At 42.7% G+C, this 19,260-nt stretch overlaps 1 protein-coding gene across 1 annotated transcript in view; it reads right to left on the reverse strand.

Moving 5' to 3' along the window:
* Nucleotides 1-18,199, reverse strand: part of PRAG1 (PEAK1 related, kinase-activating pseudokinase 1) — a 40,173-nt gene extending 21,974 nt beyond the window's left edge. Inside the window, exons 1-3 of the mRNA XM_044304536.1 lie at nt 18,073-18,199; nt 4,716-5,130; nt 1,971-3,499 (exon numbers count right to left, since the gene is read on the reverse strand). Of these exons, the coding sequence (XP_044160471.1) occupies nt 1,971-3,499; nt 4,716-5,057 (1,871 nt within the window). The 5' untranslated portion in view covers nt 5,058-5,130; nt 18,073-18,199. The remainder of the gene's footprint in view (nt 1-1,970; nt 3,500-4,715; nt 5,131-18,072) is intronic.
* Between the last annotated feature and the right edge of the window lie 1,061 nt (nt 18,200-19,260).

Here is a 19,260-nt window from a genome sequence, read left to right on the forward strand (position 1 = left end):
GAAGATGTACATGGGATTAGAAACTCCATGAGCATATCTATTAAACTAAAATAATCCTGAAAAACTCATTTAAAGCCCAAATTCCTACGTAAAAAATTCATACATGGAGAAAAAAGATTTACAGAAACTTCTTCTTGGATGTGAAATGTATACGGATCAATATCTGTTTCTCTAAGATTTCTAAGGAAGCTGGGGAAAAATGTTATATCCAGAGAAAGAAAAGTCCATGGGAAACTGAAAAACTTCCTACAGATCCCACTGTGATTAACCTTCATTAGAAATATAAGGCAGCACGGTGGCTCAGTGGTTAGCACAGGTGCCTTGCAGCGCTGGGGTCAAATCTGACCAAGGACAACATCTACATGGAGTTTGTATGTTCTCCCTGTGTTTGCGTGGGTTTCTTCCGGAACTTAGATTGTGAGCCCCATTGGGGTCAGCTTGATGCTCATGTCTGTAAAGCGCTGAGGAATATAGTAGTGCTATATAAGGGCATAACATAACTAAATAAATAAATGGAAGAGAGGGTCCAGCATAGGTAGATAAAACCACAGTCTATCCAACTACGTTAAAATCTAAATTCATACCCCATGTACTAACTTAACTGTAATCATTAGAAGCCAGTAAGACCTTCCAGGAACCAATGCAAAATTACCTGTCTCAAATATCGCATCAACACAAGGAATAACACGATGCCATGAGTAAGAATGAAAGAAACTATTGGCAGAGCAGTGAAATAATATGCAAAAATCAACCCTCCATTATATAAACTGTTTAGTGGCCTTTCCTGAGGAAGTATTCCTATAAAATATTAGAACTAAGGCCTCATGCACACGACCGTTGTACGTTTTGCGGTCCGCAAATCGGCAAAACACGGATGGCGTCCGTGTGCGTCCCGCAATTTGCGGAACGGCACAGACAGCCATTGATATAACTGCCTATTCTTGTCCGCAAAACAGATAAGAATAGGACAGGTTATATTTATTTTGTGGACCACGGAAAGGAGCAACGGATATGGAATGCACACGGAGTGCTGTCTGAATCTTTTGTGGCCCCTTTGAAGTGAATGGGTCCGCATCCGAGCCGCAAAAACTACGGCTCGGATGCGGACCAAAACAACGGTCGTGTGCATTAGGCCTAAATCAAACTAAATGCATTTTATTCTACATTGTAGCTTCCCGACTTTTGGCAGCGCCTCAACATTCGTCAGACTAGTATGTTCTTGTAATTAAGAAAAAAAATAAGCTTACAACCCCAGGCTATAGGAAATACAAATACGATAGTACACATCATTGTGCACTAAACTTTCTTCTAAGACACATGGCAGTTTATATTGTGAGAAAAACAACAGAATTTTTTTTTTTCTGTAACTTTAAATGCTTCTGGCATGTCCTGCTCATTTGGACATGGATTTGAACTATCCCTACAGAGCATTGCCCTGGTTAGGCTACTTTCACACTTGCGGCAGAGTGATCCGGCAAGCAGTTCCGTTGCTGGGTCCGGCAATCTGCATGCAAACAGACAGCATTTGTAGACAGATCCGTCTCTCCGTTTGTCCGTTTCAATTTTTTTTCCCACATATTTAACGGTCTGCGCATGCGCAGACTGAAAGGATGGATACGGCATTCTGGTATTTTTATAATACATTTCAATGTAAATTAATGCCGGATCAGGCATTCCGGCAACTGATCCGGAATTTTGGACGGAGAGAATACCGCAGCATGCTGCGGTATTTCCTCCGTCCAAAACGCTTCAGTGACTGAACTGAAGACATCCTGATGCATCCTGAACGGATTTCTCTCCATTCAGAATGCATTAGGATAAAACTGATCAGTTATTTTTCCGGTATTGAGCCCCTAGGACGGAACTCAGTGCCGGAAAAGAATAACGCTAGTGTGAAAGCACCCTTAAGCAGATAATTTCCTGGTGAGAGAGATTCCCTATAAGAAGTGTAAGTAGCAAATGGCTCATACCTGGTCTGTTTTTTTGGTGGAGGAGGTGGTGGCCCAGAGGAGTCTTCACTGTCATTACTTGCTTTTGATAGTTCAATTGGACAGGAAGCAGATTTACTCATGCCGTTCAGAGCCCTTGGTTCATCCACATTATCTATTTCATCTGCAATATGTCGGGTTGCACCAGTTTGTCCATTGCTCACAGCATTTGTTTGTGGCTGTGATGAAGCAGGTGATGTCTCTTCCTCTTCCTCCTCATCAATCCTGCTCCATGTTGCTTGTGCAATTCTCTGCCTACGGTCTCCAGTTAGCAGACACCTGTCATTCAGCTCAAAGGGTTCCTTTTTGTGCGAAGTTGGGGAGAATATCCCAGGAGAATGTGTTGGAGAAGATAATCTGGAAGAAGAAAATTCCTCAAACTTGGGAGATTTAGCTGGGACTACCAGACTGGAGCTGCACTGGAATTTTTGCGATAATGAAGCCTGGTACTTTTTATTCACATCAACTTTTCCACGATTCCTTTCTGCCCAGAGAAAAGTAGGCGAGAGACTCACGTTCTCTACAGATGATGGACTGCTGCATGACCATTCAACTCCAACTGCAGAGTCAGGGCTGCTTAAGAAAATTGTTCTATTGTCTTCTTCTGTGTGTGCAGCCATAACAGTTATCTTAGCTGCGACATGTGTTGTGGACTCCTGCACTACCCTCTCAACACTCACAGAACACTGGTTCTCTTTGGCGCCATTCTCCTCGTGTTTAGAATTCGCTTTCGCTGTTTGGATAACATTTTTTGTTCCCTTGCCAGCAACACCTTTTCTTTTAGTACTTTCAGCATAAATTGGTTCGTTGTCCCTTCTGTCAACTGGTACTACAGGTGACTGAAATTCACTCTGGGAATCAGTAATAGCTGGAGAAACAAGAGGGCTGTCCTTCATACTAAGACATGAGAGTGTCTCTGAGAGTTTATGTGACTCAGAGTGAAGTGATACTTTCGTTCTGCTGAAGAACATGCTCTTACTAGAAGCTGGTTCTGAGTTATGGCCTGGTTTGCTATCATTTGCAGATATTGTTTGGTTGCACAATCCTGGATCAGTTTTGGCAAATAACTCACCAACTATGTTGTCCTTCGAATGAAGGGTTCCATTGGAAGATAGCCTTTCAGCAATAGATTGGGTCCCTACGTAATGACCGCTGCTAGTCTTCAGAGATAATAATGCAGACTCTGCTTGGAGGTAGTTCAGCTTTTTAGTTTCCCCTTCATTACTTTGAGTAGATAGCAGAGTACATTCCACTGAAGGTGCACGCAACTTTTCTTTAAGAAACACAGCTTTGTCAACCTGACCACCAAAATGGCTTACATATGTTAAATTTTGCACTGCATTAAACTCCAACTTCTTATCGTGATTTGACAGTCCATTGAAAATGTATTTAGGTGTATCACTGTAAGAGTTAGACCTATGCATGAAAGGCTTTGTAAAATTATCCATAACATTTGAAATCTCCCCACTTTTAAGAATAGATTTGCTGGTTGATGATTCTTTCCAACTAACCTGAGTAAAGAAAAACACAAATACTATAGTAAAGCAAAACAACATAAAACAGAAAAGATTGTAGGGTATCCTAAAAAAAAACAAAAAAAAAGGCAATCAAGGCTTTTTTTTTTTAGGAGTATAGGTCCATGTTGACTTGTGTGCCCCTATACGAATGCCTCTGTGAGACAATTTTTAACCCTTAAACCTGTGATGCCTCAATCTTGTGTGTGTCTTTGTATAAAATTAGAATCAGCTGGAGACTGCTTAAGACACGGATAGGCTGCAGTGGTTATGTGCCATATCCAGGCAAGTCACCGCTGCTGTTTGAAAACAAACAACATTGGGGGTACCTGACCAGGGCCACAGAGATCGATGCTGGAGAAATGGGCGAGGATATACAGTATATATATATATATATATATATATATATATATATATATATATATATGTATCCTGCCGGCTGACTAAGTGGTGGAGAAATTCTGCACAGATCAGTTACATTTTTGGCTGGAGATAAGTTGAGTGGCAGGGCTTGGCCAAGGGGACTAGGCCAACAATCTTTGTGTTCTTCTAAAAACCGGGCAGAGGGGGGAGTCTCTAGCCAGTTGTCTTACAGCCAGACATATAATAGTGAATAAGAGGAAGGGGACCATGGTTGATCCTCCTAGGACACACAGAACGTTAAAGAGGTTGTCCACTCCTTTTGCAATTAATGGTACATCCTTAGGATAGGCCATCAATAATATCTGATTTGTGGGGGTTTAACACCCTGCTGCTGTTTCAGAGTAGTTCTGGTGCCAGAAGTCTATTGTGGGACAATTGTGCGCAAACTCCGTCCATGACGGAAAGCACAGAGCTTTGTAGTTCTGGTGCTGGAGTTACTCTGAAACAGCTGATCAGCGGGTGTGGGATGTATCCTGTGGATAGGCAATCAATATAAAAGGAGTGCACAACTCATTAATGGGAAGTTGGATAGTTATTTTTTATGTTTAGTGCTCCTTTGAAGGATCTGAAAGATAGCCTGAATATCAACGAGCTAGATGCATTTATAGCACCTTTTGCATATAGCCTATTCAGGCAACTGTATGGTATGTGTGCATGCAGAATGGTTCATAGAAGTGTGCATATGTGCCCAGAATTAAATGTGTGACCTATTACTCATCACATTAATAACAAAAGAAACGTATTTAGTGACACCATATTACTATGGCCTTTGCTTTCAACAAACACTCACCTGAGTGTGCGTCTCCGTGCTGTTCAGCGCTGCCCACTCCTCAGCAGTCTCCGATGTAATCATTGTCGGTTTCACCGCTATGGTGGGCTTTGAATACAGAGCAGCAATTACAATGTCATCATCTTGGTTTGTGTTCTCCTGTTTGATCCGAATCCCATTAAGACTTGGCAGGGCTGGCAAGTTGCTGGCTTTTCTATCAGCGGGTGCTTGATGTTTTTTTCGGTGATCACTCTTTGGGTGAAAGCAATTCTTACAGGATCCAGGTTTCCAAAGATGTTCAACGAAATCGTTGCAGGCAGGCATCTTCAAGCCTTGAGTGGTCAATGTGATGGTTCTTTGCATGTTATAGTCAGGATATCCGTTCTCATCTTGTACGCACAAACGTGTGGGGCAAAAAAAACTGAGGCTTCTGCAGCTGGAAAAGAAAAGAATGACCTTATTAATTTGTGTCATATACATACAAAGACTGCACTAACCCTGCACTTTCAGGGTATATCCACATGGGACGGGTGTGCTGAGGATTTCGTGCAGTGGAAACTCTACAGGGTATCTGATGGAATCCCACATTGCGCAGGGTAAGATCCACTGGGAAATCTTCAGCATAAATCGACTTGCTGTGGATTTCAAATTCTACCAAAGGTCAAGTTATTTGTGGACTGCATTTCATATTTCCCATAGACCTTCAGCTAACAACATCTGGAGCTGTTGAGTGTGGGAAAAACACCAGAAAAACCCATGTATGAAAGCCCCCTAACAGTAGCAGTTTCTGTTTCTACTTTTGCAGCTTTGTTGATGTGAAGAGCAGCGAGAGATGCCTTGGACTTCATGTCTAAATACTGATAAAGATCAAAGTGGTCTGCTTTTCTGTAGCAAAAAGATTCCACTTTCAAGTTATAAAATGAAAGAATGAATCCGCTTTTTGTCTGAATTAGGGTTTATTCACATAACCGTAGGCCGCCCATGCCTGTACTGCGGGCACCAGCCATTGCAATCCTCAAGATACGGCGGAGAGTGGAGGCACAGATCAGAAGCCCACAGAAGCGCTTCAGTGGGATTTTTGGTCCATGCCTCAGCACTGCAAAAGATAGGACATGTCCTATCTTTTACCGTATATAGCAAACCGCCAACCTATTCCAGTCAAAGCGTCAGCACTGCAATAGGGGATTCACACAGCTGGTGACCGTGCATTGTGGACTGCGGCGCGGGCACAGATGGCTTGCGTTTGTGTGAATGCACCCTTAGTGTTTATGCATATGCACTACAGTCTCTTTGAAACTGAAATCGCGGTTTTTGTGAGAGTTTTGGATGCAGTTTTTGAACCAAAGTAAAGAATGGAATGGATTAAAATGGAATGGGTAATATAAAATGAAGGGCATATGGATCCACTTCTGGCTTTGCCTCAAAAAACTGCACCAAAAGCTGCATGTGGGTTTACTATCACTCTGGCATTTTGGTTTCCGTTTCTGAGATCCGTTCAAGGCTCTCGCACACTGTCCAAAACGGATCAATTTTGCCGTTAATGCATTCTGAATGGAAAATGATCCGCTCAGAATGCATCAGTTTGGCTCCGTTTGGCTCCATTCTACTTTGTGTCCGTCTGACGAAACTGAGCCAAACGTCCTGACACACAATACAAGTCAATGGGGATGGATCCGTTTTCTATGACACAATAGAAAACGGATCTGTTCTACATTGACTTTCAATGGTGTTCAAGATGGAGCCGTCTTGGCTATGTTAAAGATAATACAAACGGATCCGTTCTGAACTGATGCATTATCTGAATGGATCCGTCTGTGCAGATCCATGACGGATCCGCACCAAACGCGAGTGTGAAACTAGCCTAAAACTACTCATGGACTATCAAAAGTTATATCCAGCAGAAAAGGTTCATTTGATTAAAGGGGTTGTCCCATTAAGACAACGTATCCCCTCTCCACAGGACAGGGGATAAGAGTCTGATGGGGGTCCGACATCTGGGGGCCCCCTTCTCCTCCATATAAATGCAGCGGTGATCACGCACAGCTGCTCCATTCATCTCTATGGGACTGTCAGGGATAGCTGAGCACTTGTACTCTGCTACTTTCGGCAGCCTCATAGAGTGGACATATACATGACCAGCACTCCATTTATATGCTTGTGATTGGCAGGGTCTCACCAGCAGTCAGACTCCCAATGATCAGACACCTATCCTGTAGATAGGAGGTAAGTTGTCTTAAAGGGACTTCCCCTTTAAATGTGATAGGTGATTCGCCATCAGTGACTGCACTTAGGTCACCACCAGTAACTGCGTCCTGAATGTAATTCAAAGTAATGAATCACTGGTATATTCAATGCGTCTTGACAGATCTGTTACTCAGTATTTGGCAAGTTGCACGAGCATGAATCCTCCCTGTGGTCACGTCTACAATAGTCACGAAACTGAGATTTCGATACTGTGAGATATCTGTCGTTTCCTGCAATGCTTGTAAAATTTGGAGACTCCCTGTCAGTATGCGACAAAGAAAGCTCTCGTATATCCTTGTCTCGCCGCATGCATTTCCTGTCTCAGATCAATGACAATTAAAAGTGACGCCTAAAACACTTACCATATCAAAAGTGGTCATGGCCATTTCACAGCTGCTCCAGACTGACTGATTTTGAAATAATGCACTTAAAACCCTGCACCAACTGGGACTGCCTTGTGACAGTAGCTACACCAGCGTCCAGCAACCTCCGGCAATCCAGCTGTTCAGAAACTACAACTCCCAGAATGCTTCATTCACTTTTGTGGGGGTTAGAAGAACAGCCGAGCATGTTTGCATGCTGGGAGTTGTAGTTTCACAGCAGCTGGAGTGCATAAAGTTGCTGATCCCTGAGCTACACCATTGAGTGGTACATAAATATTCACCTACGTGAAACTACACATCTAGAAATGTAGACCTTACGCTATATGCTCACCTCCCAGTCTGAGGCCGTACCGTGTTTTGTGGTCCACAAATCATGGATCCGCAAAGCACGGATACCGGCCGTGTGCATTCCGCATTTTTCAGAACGGAAGGCGAGGCCCTCTATAGACCAGTCCTATACTTGTCCGCGATACGGAGAAAGATAGGGCATGTTCTATTTTTATTTTTTTGCAGGCCGTGGAACAGAGGTATGGATGCAGGCAGCACATGGAGTTCTGTCTGCATCTTTTGCGGCCCCATTGAAGTGAATGGGTCCATATCCGAGCCACAAAAAATGCGGCTTGGATGCGGACCCAAACAACGTTCGTGTGCAAGACTTGTCAGGGACTCATGACAGACGTCATGTCCATGGGTGCCATCAGACAACGCTAGCCAACTGATCTTGGAGAATAAAGCAGTTTAGTGACTTATATTTTTATTACTGCCCCCAAATAGCACTGCCTAGTTGTAACCTCAGCACAAATCACTCCACATTCCATTTATAAGACCAGTTTCATCCAAGCACCTATGTTACACCCGACTATCCCTGCCTGACTACTTACAGATCGGGTCTGTGGCCCTGTGGTCATGCCGAGACCCTCTCCTGTAATACACATGTAGGAAACGGGCCTTATAAGTATTTTATAAACATCCATCCTTAAAGGGTCTGCCCAACGTTAAAGCCGTTTTATTGATTTATGCTTCAAGATGTGTGCGATTTGGTCCCTGAGAACAGACGAGGAACTACAGTGACATTGACCAAAAGCACCAGTTAAAAAGTCATATCTAAAATTTGTGACAAAAAAAATCTCCCAAAAACATACAAGAACAAGTATATTACTGTTATTAGAAATATCCCCCTGCAAACCACGAAAATAAGTGAATAATCCCAGTAGCCAAACATCTAATATCTTCTAACCTTTAATGTTTTAGGTCAGAAAATCTAAAAAAAGAAGAACTTTTAGTAATTCGGTAACATAGGATTCCACCGGTGACTCATTCCCCCCAGAAAAGCCCCAAATGGTATTTCCAATGAAGCAGTTAATCTTATAGCTGCACCACAAACAAATGGCTAGCATTACCATTCATTAGGGTCTTGTGTCAGGCAACTATGGCTCCTCGAGACATTTGCTGATGAATTGCATGATCCATCCTTCTGTGACAGGTCAGATAACAGAACAGATTTCTACTAGTGCTAAGGAACCTGACACTTGTTTTCTGGGACATCACTCTCCGCTTCTCTGGTTGTGGGAATAGTTTTCCTGTTTTGGGCAAGGATGTGCCTTATAAAGAGGTATTCCAGCTGAAGATATTTATTAGTTTTTCATTTGATGATGTTGGGACAGGGGTTCACTGAGGTCCCTAGTTCTAGCCATCGGTGAAGGGCCCTGGTGGTCAAAACCTTACCAGTGTAACATTTTTCACCTATCCAATGGGCATGTTATCTACCGGAACACCGCATTTAAATCTCTCTATATAGTTTATAAACCTTTTGGATGAACAGCTGTTCCTCCCAACTCAACCCCCTCATACACATGCATTCTTGGCTGCGCATGTATATGTTCTAAATGGGGAGTAAGGCTGGCCATACACCTTAGGGCTCATGCACACAAACGTATTTTGTTTCCGTGTCCATCCCATTTTATTTGCGGACCGTATGCGGAACCATTCATTTCAATGGGCCTGCAAAAAAAGAAAACGGAAATTATTCCGTGTGCATTTCGTTTCTGTATGTCTGTATTTCCGTTCCGCAAAAAAAAATATTAGAACGTGTCCTATTATTGTCTGCATTACAGACAAGAATAGAACTGTTCTATTAGATGCCAGCTGCTCCATTTAGCTAAATACAGAATGCACACAGACATCATCCGTATTTTTGGCGGATCCGTTATTTTTGCAGACCGCAAAATACATACGGTCGTGTGCATGAGCCCTTAGGTCTAATGTTTATGGAGCCTCCCAACTCTCCCCTGACCACTGATGTCGGAGTAGATGAGGATCAGGCACGTTAGATTTCAACTGCATGATCCTTTTGTTCATAGAACCAAAGAAAACAAAGAATCAGACATGCTGAAATACAACAGCCTGATCGTTTTTTTCCCTTGACATCTGCCATCGTCAGGGACACCGCTCTACACAATAAGTGGTCAGATTAAGTGGTCAGATGTTCCTGCAAAAATTACCAAGTGGAGCCAACATTAATCTCATAATTATTGGCAGATAGTAGAAGATAACTATAAAGTGTACCTAAACTTTCAAGTAAACTTTATTAAAACGTATTCTAAATGTGATAAAATAAAGTATATTACAAAATTATTATTTTTTTTTTGTTTTCCTTGCGAAATAGGCACTTGACATTCAGGTTGCTATAATGTTTTGGAATCTGTACTGACATGTCTGCAGTGTGCTGGTGTATGGATTGCACATTGAGTGATGTACAGGCTGTACATCGGTACAGACTGTGAGAGGAGCAAGCAGGGGCTCACATAGCACATCGCTGCTCCCCTAAAGCCTCTCATAGCCTAGCGAGTGGAGCTGGTCCAGGCAGGAGCAGTGATTTGTGCTCCAGCCCCAGTAGAATCCACACATAGATGACATGTTAGCAGTGTATGCATTCTAAAGTGCTATAATCACCTGAACTTTAGGTGTCTCATTTTCAAGGGAAAAAAAATAAAGTATATTACAAAATTTCTTATCACATTTAGAATAGGTTTTAACAAAGTTTAGGTACACTTTAAGTAAACAAGAAGCACAAGACGAGCTTACATTTCGTAAAATATCATTATTATACAATGAAACGCTGTCCCCTGAGTGCAGGGACCATACATAAAGGGACTGTAGTGTTTTTTTTTCCAAGAGGAGCTCCTACTACGTGGGCAGATAATATAAAAACTAACTCTAGTTGCGATTCAATATCTAAAGACAGAATTACTACACCTAAAATGTTACAAAATATATCTTGGGCAAGCTTCAATTAAAATCCCTGACTACATATGTTTACACAGACTTGGCTCAGTGATTTATATTAGTACATGCTATAAAAATAAGGAAAATAGGATTATTCACCATTGCCATTGTGTGCATAGGACAAGCTCCTTAACATACAAAGGGCAGAGGAGCAGGCGTAAAATACTCAGGAAATGAGTTGGAACCCACACAATCACCAGGACTGGGATTTCAGCTTTATACCCCGAAACTTAAAGCCTACACTATCCTATTTCACCAAAAATAAGCTGTCATGCAATACACGTATTGTTTTACTTTCCTGAAAAGCTTGTTGTAAAACACGTTAGTGGATTATGTGATAGATGTTATTGCACTGTGTTTGTTGGCCTGGTTTCTTTTACAGCAAGCTTTAAAATTGAGGTAATAACCGAAGCCTTCAGTACTTTGAGTGAAATTATAAGCAGAGGGAGTTCCTTAATTTGTAATTCACTAATATAGTTTTAAGGCCCTATCAGACGATTCCGGATAATTAGCCTAATGTAAGCCTGTGTTATAGGCTGAGTCAAGCGAGTGCCAATAGACGTGTTTATCGTCCATCGGCACTCATTCTACCTGACTATTGAGAAGTGTAGGCCCTTAGCATGGTGGGTTCAGATTATACTGCAGGTGAGCCAGTGGGAATTTAATGCCAGCAGTGCCGTAGAGCGATGCAGCTCTAATATGGACCCCCCTAAAAGTGTCTAAAGTGGGCACAGAGCTGCATTACAAAATGAAAATATTAATATTCAAATTTTTGTCTTTATTTTGTACCACTTACATGGATCCTAATCTGCCTTGGACGTAGGGATGCCCTGACCATTGGTCCATTTTGTATGTGTAAACACTGGGCTACGCTATGTATGTTTCTCTATTGTTACTGGAGCCCTACAATATTCTTAGCTTCTGTAAATCAACACCATAAAATCCAATCTGGAATGAAAAAAAAATGGCAGTCAATATAAGGGCTCATGCACAAGAATGTATATTTTGTCCGTGTCCGTTCCGTTTTTTTTGTGGCCTGTATGTGGAACCATTCATTTCAATGGGGCTGCAAAAAAACAAACAAACGTTCTGCAAAAAAATAGAACATGTCCTATTCTTGCCCGTTTTGCAGACAAGGACAGACATTGCTACAATGGATCCGCAAAAAAACTGATACAACTCGAATGTGACAAGGATTTCATCCGTTTTCTTTTGCGGATCTGTGTTTTGCAGACTGCAAAATACATACAGTCGTGTGCATGAGCCCCTAGCCAGATTTCAGTATTCCTTTCCCTAGTGAAGGTTAAGTAAATGATAAGATATGACCTGATCGTTAGCTATTCAAAGTACATTCCTAAAGAATCGGTCCCTCAGGGGGTAAAGTCTGAGTGACTCATTCAGTCTCCAGGCATGGAAAATGACAGCAATAATCGACAATCAAGATATCTGAGGCACTTTCACTGTTAGATCTCTTTTATATTTGAGGCATCCATTAAATAAAAATCATTTTTTTAGTTCTGATGACTCCAAAACAGGAATGTGCATATAAATGCAAATACAGAATAATGTAGAGGGCTACGCGATTTAGAACCATCAAGGGGTTGTCTTCAAGAGGAAACCTAACAACTCAGGAGATCAACCTGTAATAGAGAACAGATTACTTACTTGACAGATCTCCTGCCACTGCTCCAGTTCTCCACGCAGGTCTCAGTTTACCTGGCTGCTGTCGACACCATGTGACACTGCACCAATCACTGACCTCCTTAGTACACCACTGAGGCCAGTGATTGGCTGCAGCAGTCAACACGGAAGCCGGAAAACAGAGCCCTGCCAGAACAACTAGTACGCCGGCGCGGGATCTGTCAGGTAAGTAATCATCTATACTTTATTACATATCGATCTCCTGAGTTGTTCAGTGTTATCTTGAAGCCAGAGGAGTAACTAGAAGATCCTGGGCCCCAATGCAAATTCTGTATTAGGGCCCACAACTACCAGGTGCTATTATTAAAACTAATCCCATTTTATGGGGCAGAAAGGCCCTTGGGCTCACTTAGGCACCTAAGCCTAGGTTCAACTGGGACTTCTTAACCCCTTTATGGGAGCATAGTGGTATAAATATAGCCTTGATATAAGATATAGTGGGACAAATTCATGCTTATTTTGCCAGAACGGGAAAGTTGACATACCCTAGTCTTCTACAGATGATAGATTTTATTACTTACTCATTGGTAAGACCTACTATACTCTACACTGTAGATCTTGATATTGTAAAGCAACCCTTCATACAATATGTCCACCAGTCGTAACCCAAGACCCCAACAGATAAGTCCCAATATGAAGCTTGTTGTAAACACAGGCGGTTTATGTCAGACCCTGGCTTGCTGTGAAAACAGAGCTGGAATTCCTGTGAAGCTCCATCTGCATGGCCTGATCAGTTCACATTCCTGACTTCTTTATGGACAGCTACCCCGGCCTTTGTTATGGAGGTGGAAGGGAGATTCCCATTCTAGTGAGATCCTGCATTCCTCACCAGAAATAGGTCAAGGCACAATATTCCCAGCAAAGCTCAATTGATCTATCTCTAAAACAAAAAGGTTTAATAGGTCTGATTAAATATCAAGCAAATAGAATTCTTAGCAAATTTTTGTTGAATTGGTAAAAGTTGCTGAGATAACATTTATGTAGTCAGTTAAGAGGGCCACGTGATAAGAAGAGTAAGCAGATGTGGTGTGGAATATGCACAGTTATTATTCACCTGTAAGGGCCCATGGACACAACCGTATGCGTTTAGCGGATCCGCAAAACATGGATCTCGGCTGTGTGCATGCTGCCATTTCCTTTTTCACTTCAATAGAAATATCTTATCCTTGGCCGCAAAATGGACAAGAATAGGCCATGTCCTTTTTTGCGGGGCCATGGCATGTGTAGCAGGGCTGCCATTGGAATGAATGGGGTTTCAGTACACTGCTTTTTACATGAAACGTGCGAGAAGGTGAAATACGGATCAGATGTGGACCACCTCAGCCACGCCACAACCATAGTTGTGGCCTCATCTCTCTTGTCTGAGAGAAAAGGAAGATTCACAACATAATCATAATGTGATTTTCAAATATAACAGAAATTATTCCTGTAAGACACCAAGATTTCTGCTCAGTCCTCATTTACAGTGAGACTCTAGGGCAGGGCTGGCTAACCTGCGGCTCTCCAGCTGTTGTAAAACTACAACTCCCACCATGCCGTGCTGTAGGCTGATAGCTGTAGGTAGACTGGGCATACTGGGAGTTGTAGTTTTGGAACAGCTGTGGAGCCACAGGTTGGCCAGTCCTGCTCTAGGGTATGGTTACGCGGCGATTTTTGGCGCAACACATGTTGTGCACACAAATATCTCAGCGTAGAAGGGGCACCATAGGAATAATTGGGGTTGCAGTGCTTCTCGCACGTTTCATGTAAAAAGCAGTGTACTGAAACCCCATTCATTCCAATGGCAGCCCTGCAACACTGCCATGCATGATGCGCTTAAAATCGCTGTGTAGCCATACTCTTATCTAATCATTGCATAAAGGGCCATTTACATTGGTCGATAATCCGGTGAACAATCGCACTTCAGAATGCTTGTTCCTGAAATATGCCCACAGATCAGCAGACAAATGTTTGTCATCGATTTTATCCTTTATGATAGCATTAAAATCATTGGTTGTCGGAAGCACATTGCCACATGTTAACAGGGATGTGCTGCTTGAAGTAATCAATGATCACACTAACGATCATTTGGTCACATACAGTACCAATGGACCTAAACGAGAGCTGATCCTAGAACATTTGCCACTGTAAGTAGGCCTCTAGTCCCTGATTGATTAGGACCAGCATGTGCTATGCTAGTCTTGATAGACCTCATCATAAATTAAATGCGTTCTACGGCAGCCATGATGAGGAATGTGCCACCCAGCCATGCCTCCTTTTCAGATACCGGTGAGGCAGCATGAAAATGCCAGTTGCAACTAACTCTAGTCACAATGGTATTTAAAAAGTCACTGAAGCGGGTTTTACAACTTTTTAACACCAAATATGTGGCAATGAAATCTCCCCTTTAGGGTCCATTCACACATCTGTGTGTGTTTTGGGGATCCGCAAAACACAGAAACCGGCAATGTGCATTCCGCATTTTGCGGACTGCACATCGCCGGGACTAATAGAATATGCCTATTCTTGTCCGCAATATTGCGGACAAGAATAGGACATGCTCTTTTTTTCGGGATCGGATTTGCGGACCCGGAAGTGCAGGTCCGCAATTCCGGATCCGGGCCACACATCGTGCGGCCCAATAGAAATGAATGGGTCCGCAATTCTGTTCCACGAAATGCGGAACGGAATTGCGGATGTGTGAATGGAGCCTAAGTGTCTACAAATGACCGGTTTTATAATAGCCTTCTTCTAGCAGCAAGTACTGCTATGCGGCCATGATGTCCATTTGATTGTATGTGAGCGGTCCTATTAGTGACTGACAGGAGGATTCCTAGTATGTTTAGTCATGCAGAGATAGCTGTCAATCACGGACAGGACCGCTCACATGACTCCTAATCATAGAAAACGGAAAGGGAGAAATGAATAAACTACAAGTTTTACTGAATCTTTTTCTATAAAAATAAATATCAATCTGCTCAGTTCCTCCTGCTCTATAAGGGTACTTTCACACTAGCGTTATTATTTTCCGGTATTAAGTTCCGTCCTAGGGGCTCTATACAGGAAAAAAACTGATCAGTTTTATCCTAATGCATTCTGAATGGAGAGCAATCCGTTCAGGGTGCATCAGTTCAGTCCCCCTTACGTTTTTTTGGCCAGAGAAAATACCACAGCATGCTGCAGTTTTCTCTCCGGCCAAAAATACTGCACTTGCAGGAATGCCGAATCCGGCATTAATTTACATTGAAGTGTATTAGTATTAGTGTTCTCCAAAACGGAACCGGCTTTCCGGTCTGCGCATGCGCAGACCTTTAAAAGTGCGAAGAAAATGAATACCAGATCTGTTTTTCCGGATGACACCGAAGAGACGGATCCAAATGCCATCAGTTTGCGTCCGGATTGCCGCCTGCCTGCCAGAATCCTCCGCCGCAAGTGTGAAAGTACCCCAACATGGTTTCTGCATCAACAAGGTACCATTAGAAATAAGAATTAAAGGGGTATTCTGGTTGTGGGAAGTTATCTTAGTTGGGTGGTGTGTGTGTGGTATATATAGTGTATTTATGTGTGTGTACCATGTATATGGTGTATTTATGTGTATGTGTGTTACATGTATATGGTGTATGTATATGTGTTGTGGCGCCGCGTGTCCACCGTTGAGTAGGGAACCTGTTAAAAAATGTAATCCCACCTCTGGGGCTAAGCTTAGATCGGTGGGGTCCTACCACTGTGACCCCCACCAATCATGAGAATAGGGCCCCTGAAATAAACAGAGCGGCATGTCGGACATGAGCCCTGTGGGTCCATTCATCTCTACGGAAGTTCCAGAGACACCCGAGTACAGCACTCAGTTATTTCCAGAACTCCCATAGAGATGAATGGAGTGGCTCCATTTATTTTGGGGGGCTCCGAGGGGTAGTGTGTCTCCGTTCTCATGATATCAATTAAAAGGGTATTTCACTTTAACGTCTCACAACCGGAATACCCCTTTGTTAGTAAAAATGACTAGGTACCACCTGGCTTCTGGGACGTGTCTTGTACACAAAGAGACACAGTGGGAACAGATGTTTTACCGCCCCTTGTCAAACATCCTTACAGTCCGATTACCTGAGCAGCAAAATAAGCAAATCCATGTGTGCCAATAGCACTTACTATCGCTTAGCAGCTCGGTGAGATCTGCACGCCATTGACAATGAAAGGGGATTCCCATGATGCCCTGGAATGCGGTAGCAGGAACATTTATTACAACTGTAAAACCATAAAAATGGTTGAACTCAAAATAGAAAAACAAAGCATTCTATAATCAATGCTTAAATGGCCCTTAGTTTCAGTGATAATGGTAAGGCATGGGCTTTCTGTCTCCAGGCCCATGGAAAACAAGATGGTATCCATTCAATACATTACTAATAAATGACCGTCAAGGTTACAGGTCAGGGCGTACGGTGAAAAAAGTCCCATGGACGCATACATTTCCCTTATGTTACCAATAATTAGGGTGGGTTCACACATAGGTTTTTGTGTACCTGCATTTTTTGTGGTAAAAACACTAGGGGAAACTTATCAAACTGGTGTAAAGTAGAACTGGCCTTAGTTGCCCATAGCAACCAATAAGATTCCACCTTTCATTTTTCACAGCTCCTTTGGAAAATAAAAGTTGGAATCTGATTGGTTGCTATGGGCAACTAAGGCCAGTTCTACTTTACACCAGTTCGATAAATCTCCTTCAGATGTTAGCTGAATGACTATGGGAAATATAGTTAGTTAGGCTGGGTTCACGTATGCGCTTTGAATTCCGAAAGTCTGTCCAGACAGAGGTACAGACTGCCGGAATTCACTGTATCCAGCGTACATACCAGCTCTCGGTCGGAAAAAAAGATATGTATACGACACACAGCATTTTTTTGTCCTGCTAGAAGCGAGCATATATGCTGGAAAGAGGCCGGATCCCATTTCAGTGACTGGGGATCCGGTGGTATCCGGATACAGTGAACAGACAGCCAGAATTCAAAGCGCATATGTGAACCCAGCCTAAGGTGTTTTTTTTTTTTTTTTTTTAAAGCCCCAACATGTCAAAGCTCTGGCTTTTTTCTCTGGTGTTTTGACATCTCAAAATAAAAAAATAAAAATTACATTACAAAAATAAATACATACAGTACGGGAAGAAACGAGAGCGATTTCTATGTCAGTTTTTTCAGTGAACCAAAAAAAAACACCAGAGCAAATTTTTGTGTGAAGGGTAAGAAAAGCTGCTGTTATATCGGCGTGAAGCGATTGATAGACATCCCATAATTGTTTGAAGCAAAATTTCTCATGTCCATTTTCATACACCTTCCAGGCGAATGAATTCACACAACCCCCCATCGATGTAAGCGCACCTTTCCTTAAGACGTGAATACCTTCTGATTCTCAGGATCTGGTCTGGTCGGATCTATCCCCTCCCAGCGTTTACCTGTCCAGTTAAACAGGATCTTGAGTGAAAAATTCATCCTCATGTCTCCAAGATCTCGGAACAGAAGGGCTCATTAACAAAAGAAAAGCCTGTTTTGGGCTGAAATGCAATACCTACAAAAAAAAGGCTCTCTCTAGGGATAGACAGCAATTTGTAAAGCATGGGGGAAGGGGTGGATGAGCACAACTATAAGTGAAAAAGTGAAATTTGCCCAGGCAAGTTCCTACGGTCGTATAAAACTATGGGAAAACTTTTTTAAATGCAGTCTAAGCATGGGACAAGACAGGACGTATATGTTCTAAGCTGTCTTTAGCTACCTGCTATGGAGTTCTAGCATTACCTGAGTTTGCAGCTTTCTAATAGATGGCGGTATCTACTGATGCCACAAAATAATCCAAGAGGTAACAGATGAGTAGGGTGCCAGAGGATAAGGAGCAGGCACACTGTGGCTTCAGCAGCAGGCAGCAGCACAGTGAGCAGGGTCACTGCTGGGGAGGGGGCTGGTTTAGGACAGAGGTGGAGACACCAGGGAGGAGCTGTATGTTGTACTAGGGCACGGCCACACAATCAGCACTTCTGGAAGCCAAAAACAGGAGAAAAGACATGAAGGGCAGATGCGACTTCTCCGCGTTAAAAAAATCAAATAAAAAATCCACTGCATCAAAAAACCTGACCGTGTGGCCGTACCCTTAGTCGCCCAGCACTCTCTTTAGCCCGCACATTCCACCCACAGGGCATGGATTGTTACTTTTGTTTGCTTTAACCCTTTCAGGGTTTTACTGGAAAACGACAAGCAGATGCAGAACACTTACCGACCTCTAGAATGCTATTACACTTTGTAAAACTTGGTTACATATCTGCAGTTCAAAGTGACTAGTGTTGAGCTTGTGGACTTCGATTCGGAAATTTCAGGATACGTTCGATTCGCCGCGAAGCTGAATTTCCTCGTGCTTCGTGGTAGTGAATCGAATTTAACCTGAAATAGTGTAAAAATCAGAAAGAAAAAAAAATCATACTTAGACCTCATGCACACGACCGTTGTGTGTATCCACGGCAGTTGTTCCGTTTTCCGTTTTTTTCCACGGACCCATTGACTTTCAATGGGTCTGTGGAAAAATCGGAAAATGCACCGTTTGGCATCCGCGTCCGTGATCCGTGTTTCCAGTCCGATAAAAAAATATGACCTGTCCTATTTTTTGTCACGGACAACGGTTCACGGACCCATTCAAGTCAATGGGTCCGTGAAAAATCACGGATGCACACAAGATTGTCATCCGCGTCCGTGTCCGTGATCCGTGTCCGTTTTTTCCTATCATTTCAAAGGCAAACTTGTCATTTTTCATGTCCGTGGATCCTCCAAAAATCAAGGAAGACCCACGGAAGAAAAAACGGACACGGATCACTGAACAACGGAAACCGTTTTTGCGGACTGCAAAAAAAAACGTCCGTGTGCATGAGGCCTTAGGGTGGATTCACACAAAAGTTAGGAATTCCGTTATGGCTTTCCGTAATAACGGAATGCCCAGAC

Source organism: Bufo gargarizans, chromosome 1, assembly GCF_014858855.1.
Source record: "Bufo gargarizans isolate SCDJY-AF-19 chromosome 1, ASM1485885v1, whole genome shotgun sequence".
NCBI lineage: Eukaryota > Metazoa > Chordata > Amphibia > Anura > Bufonidae > Bufo > Bufo gargarizans.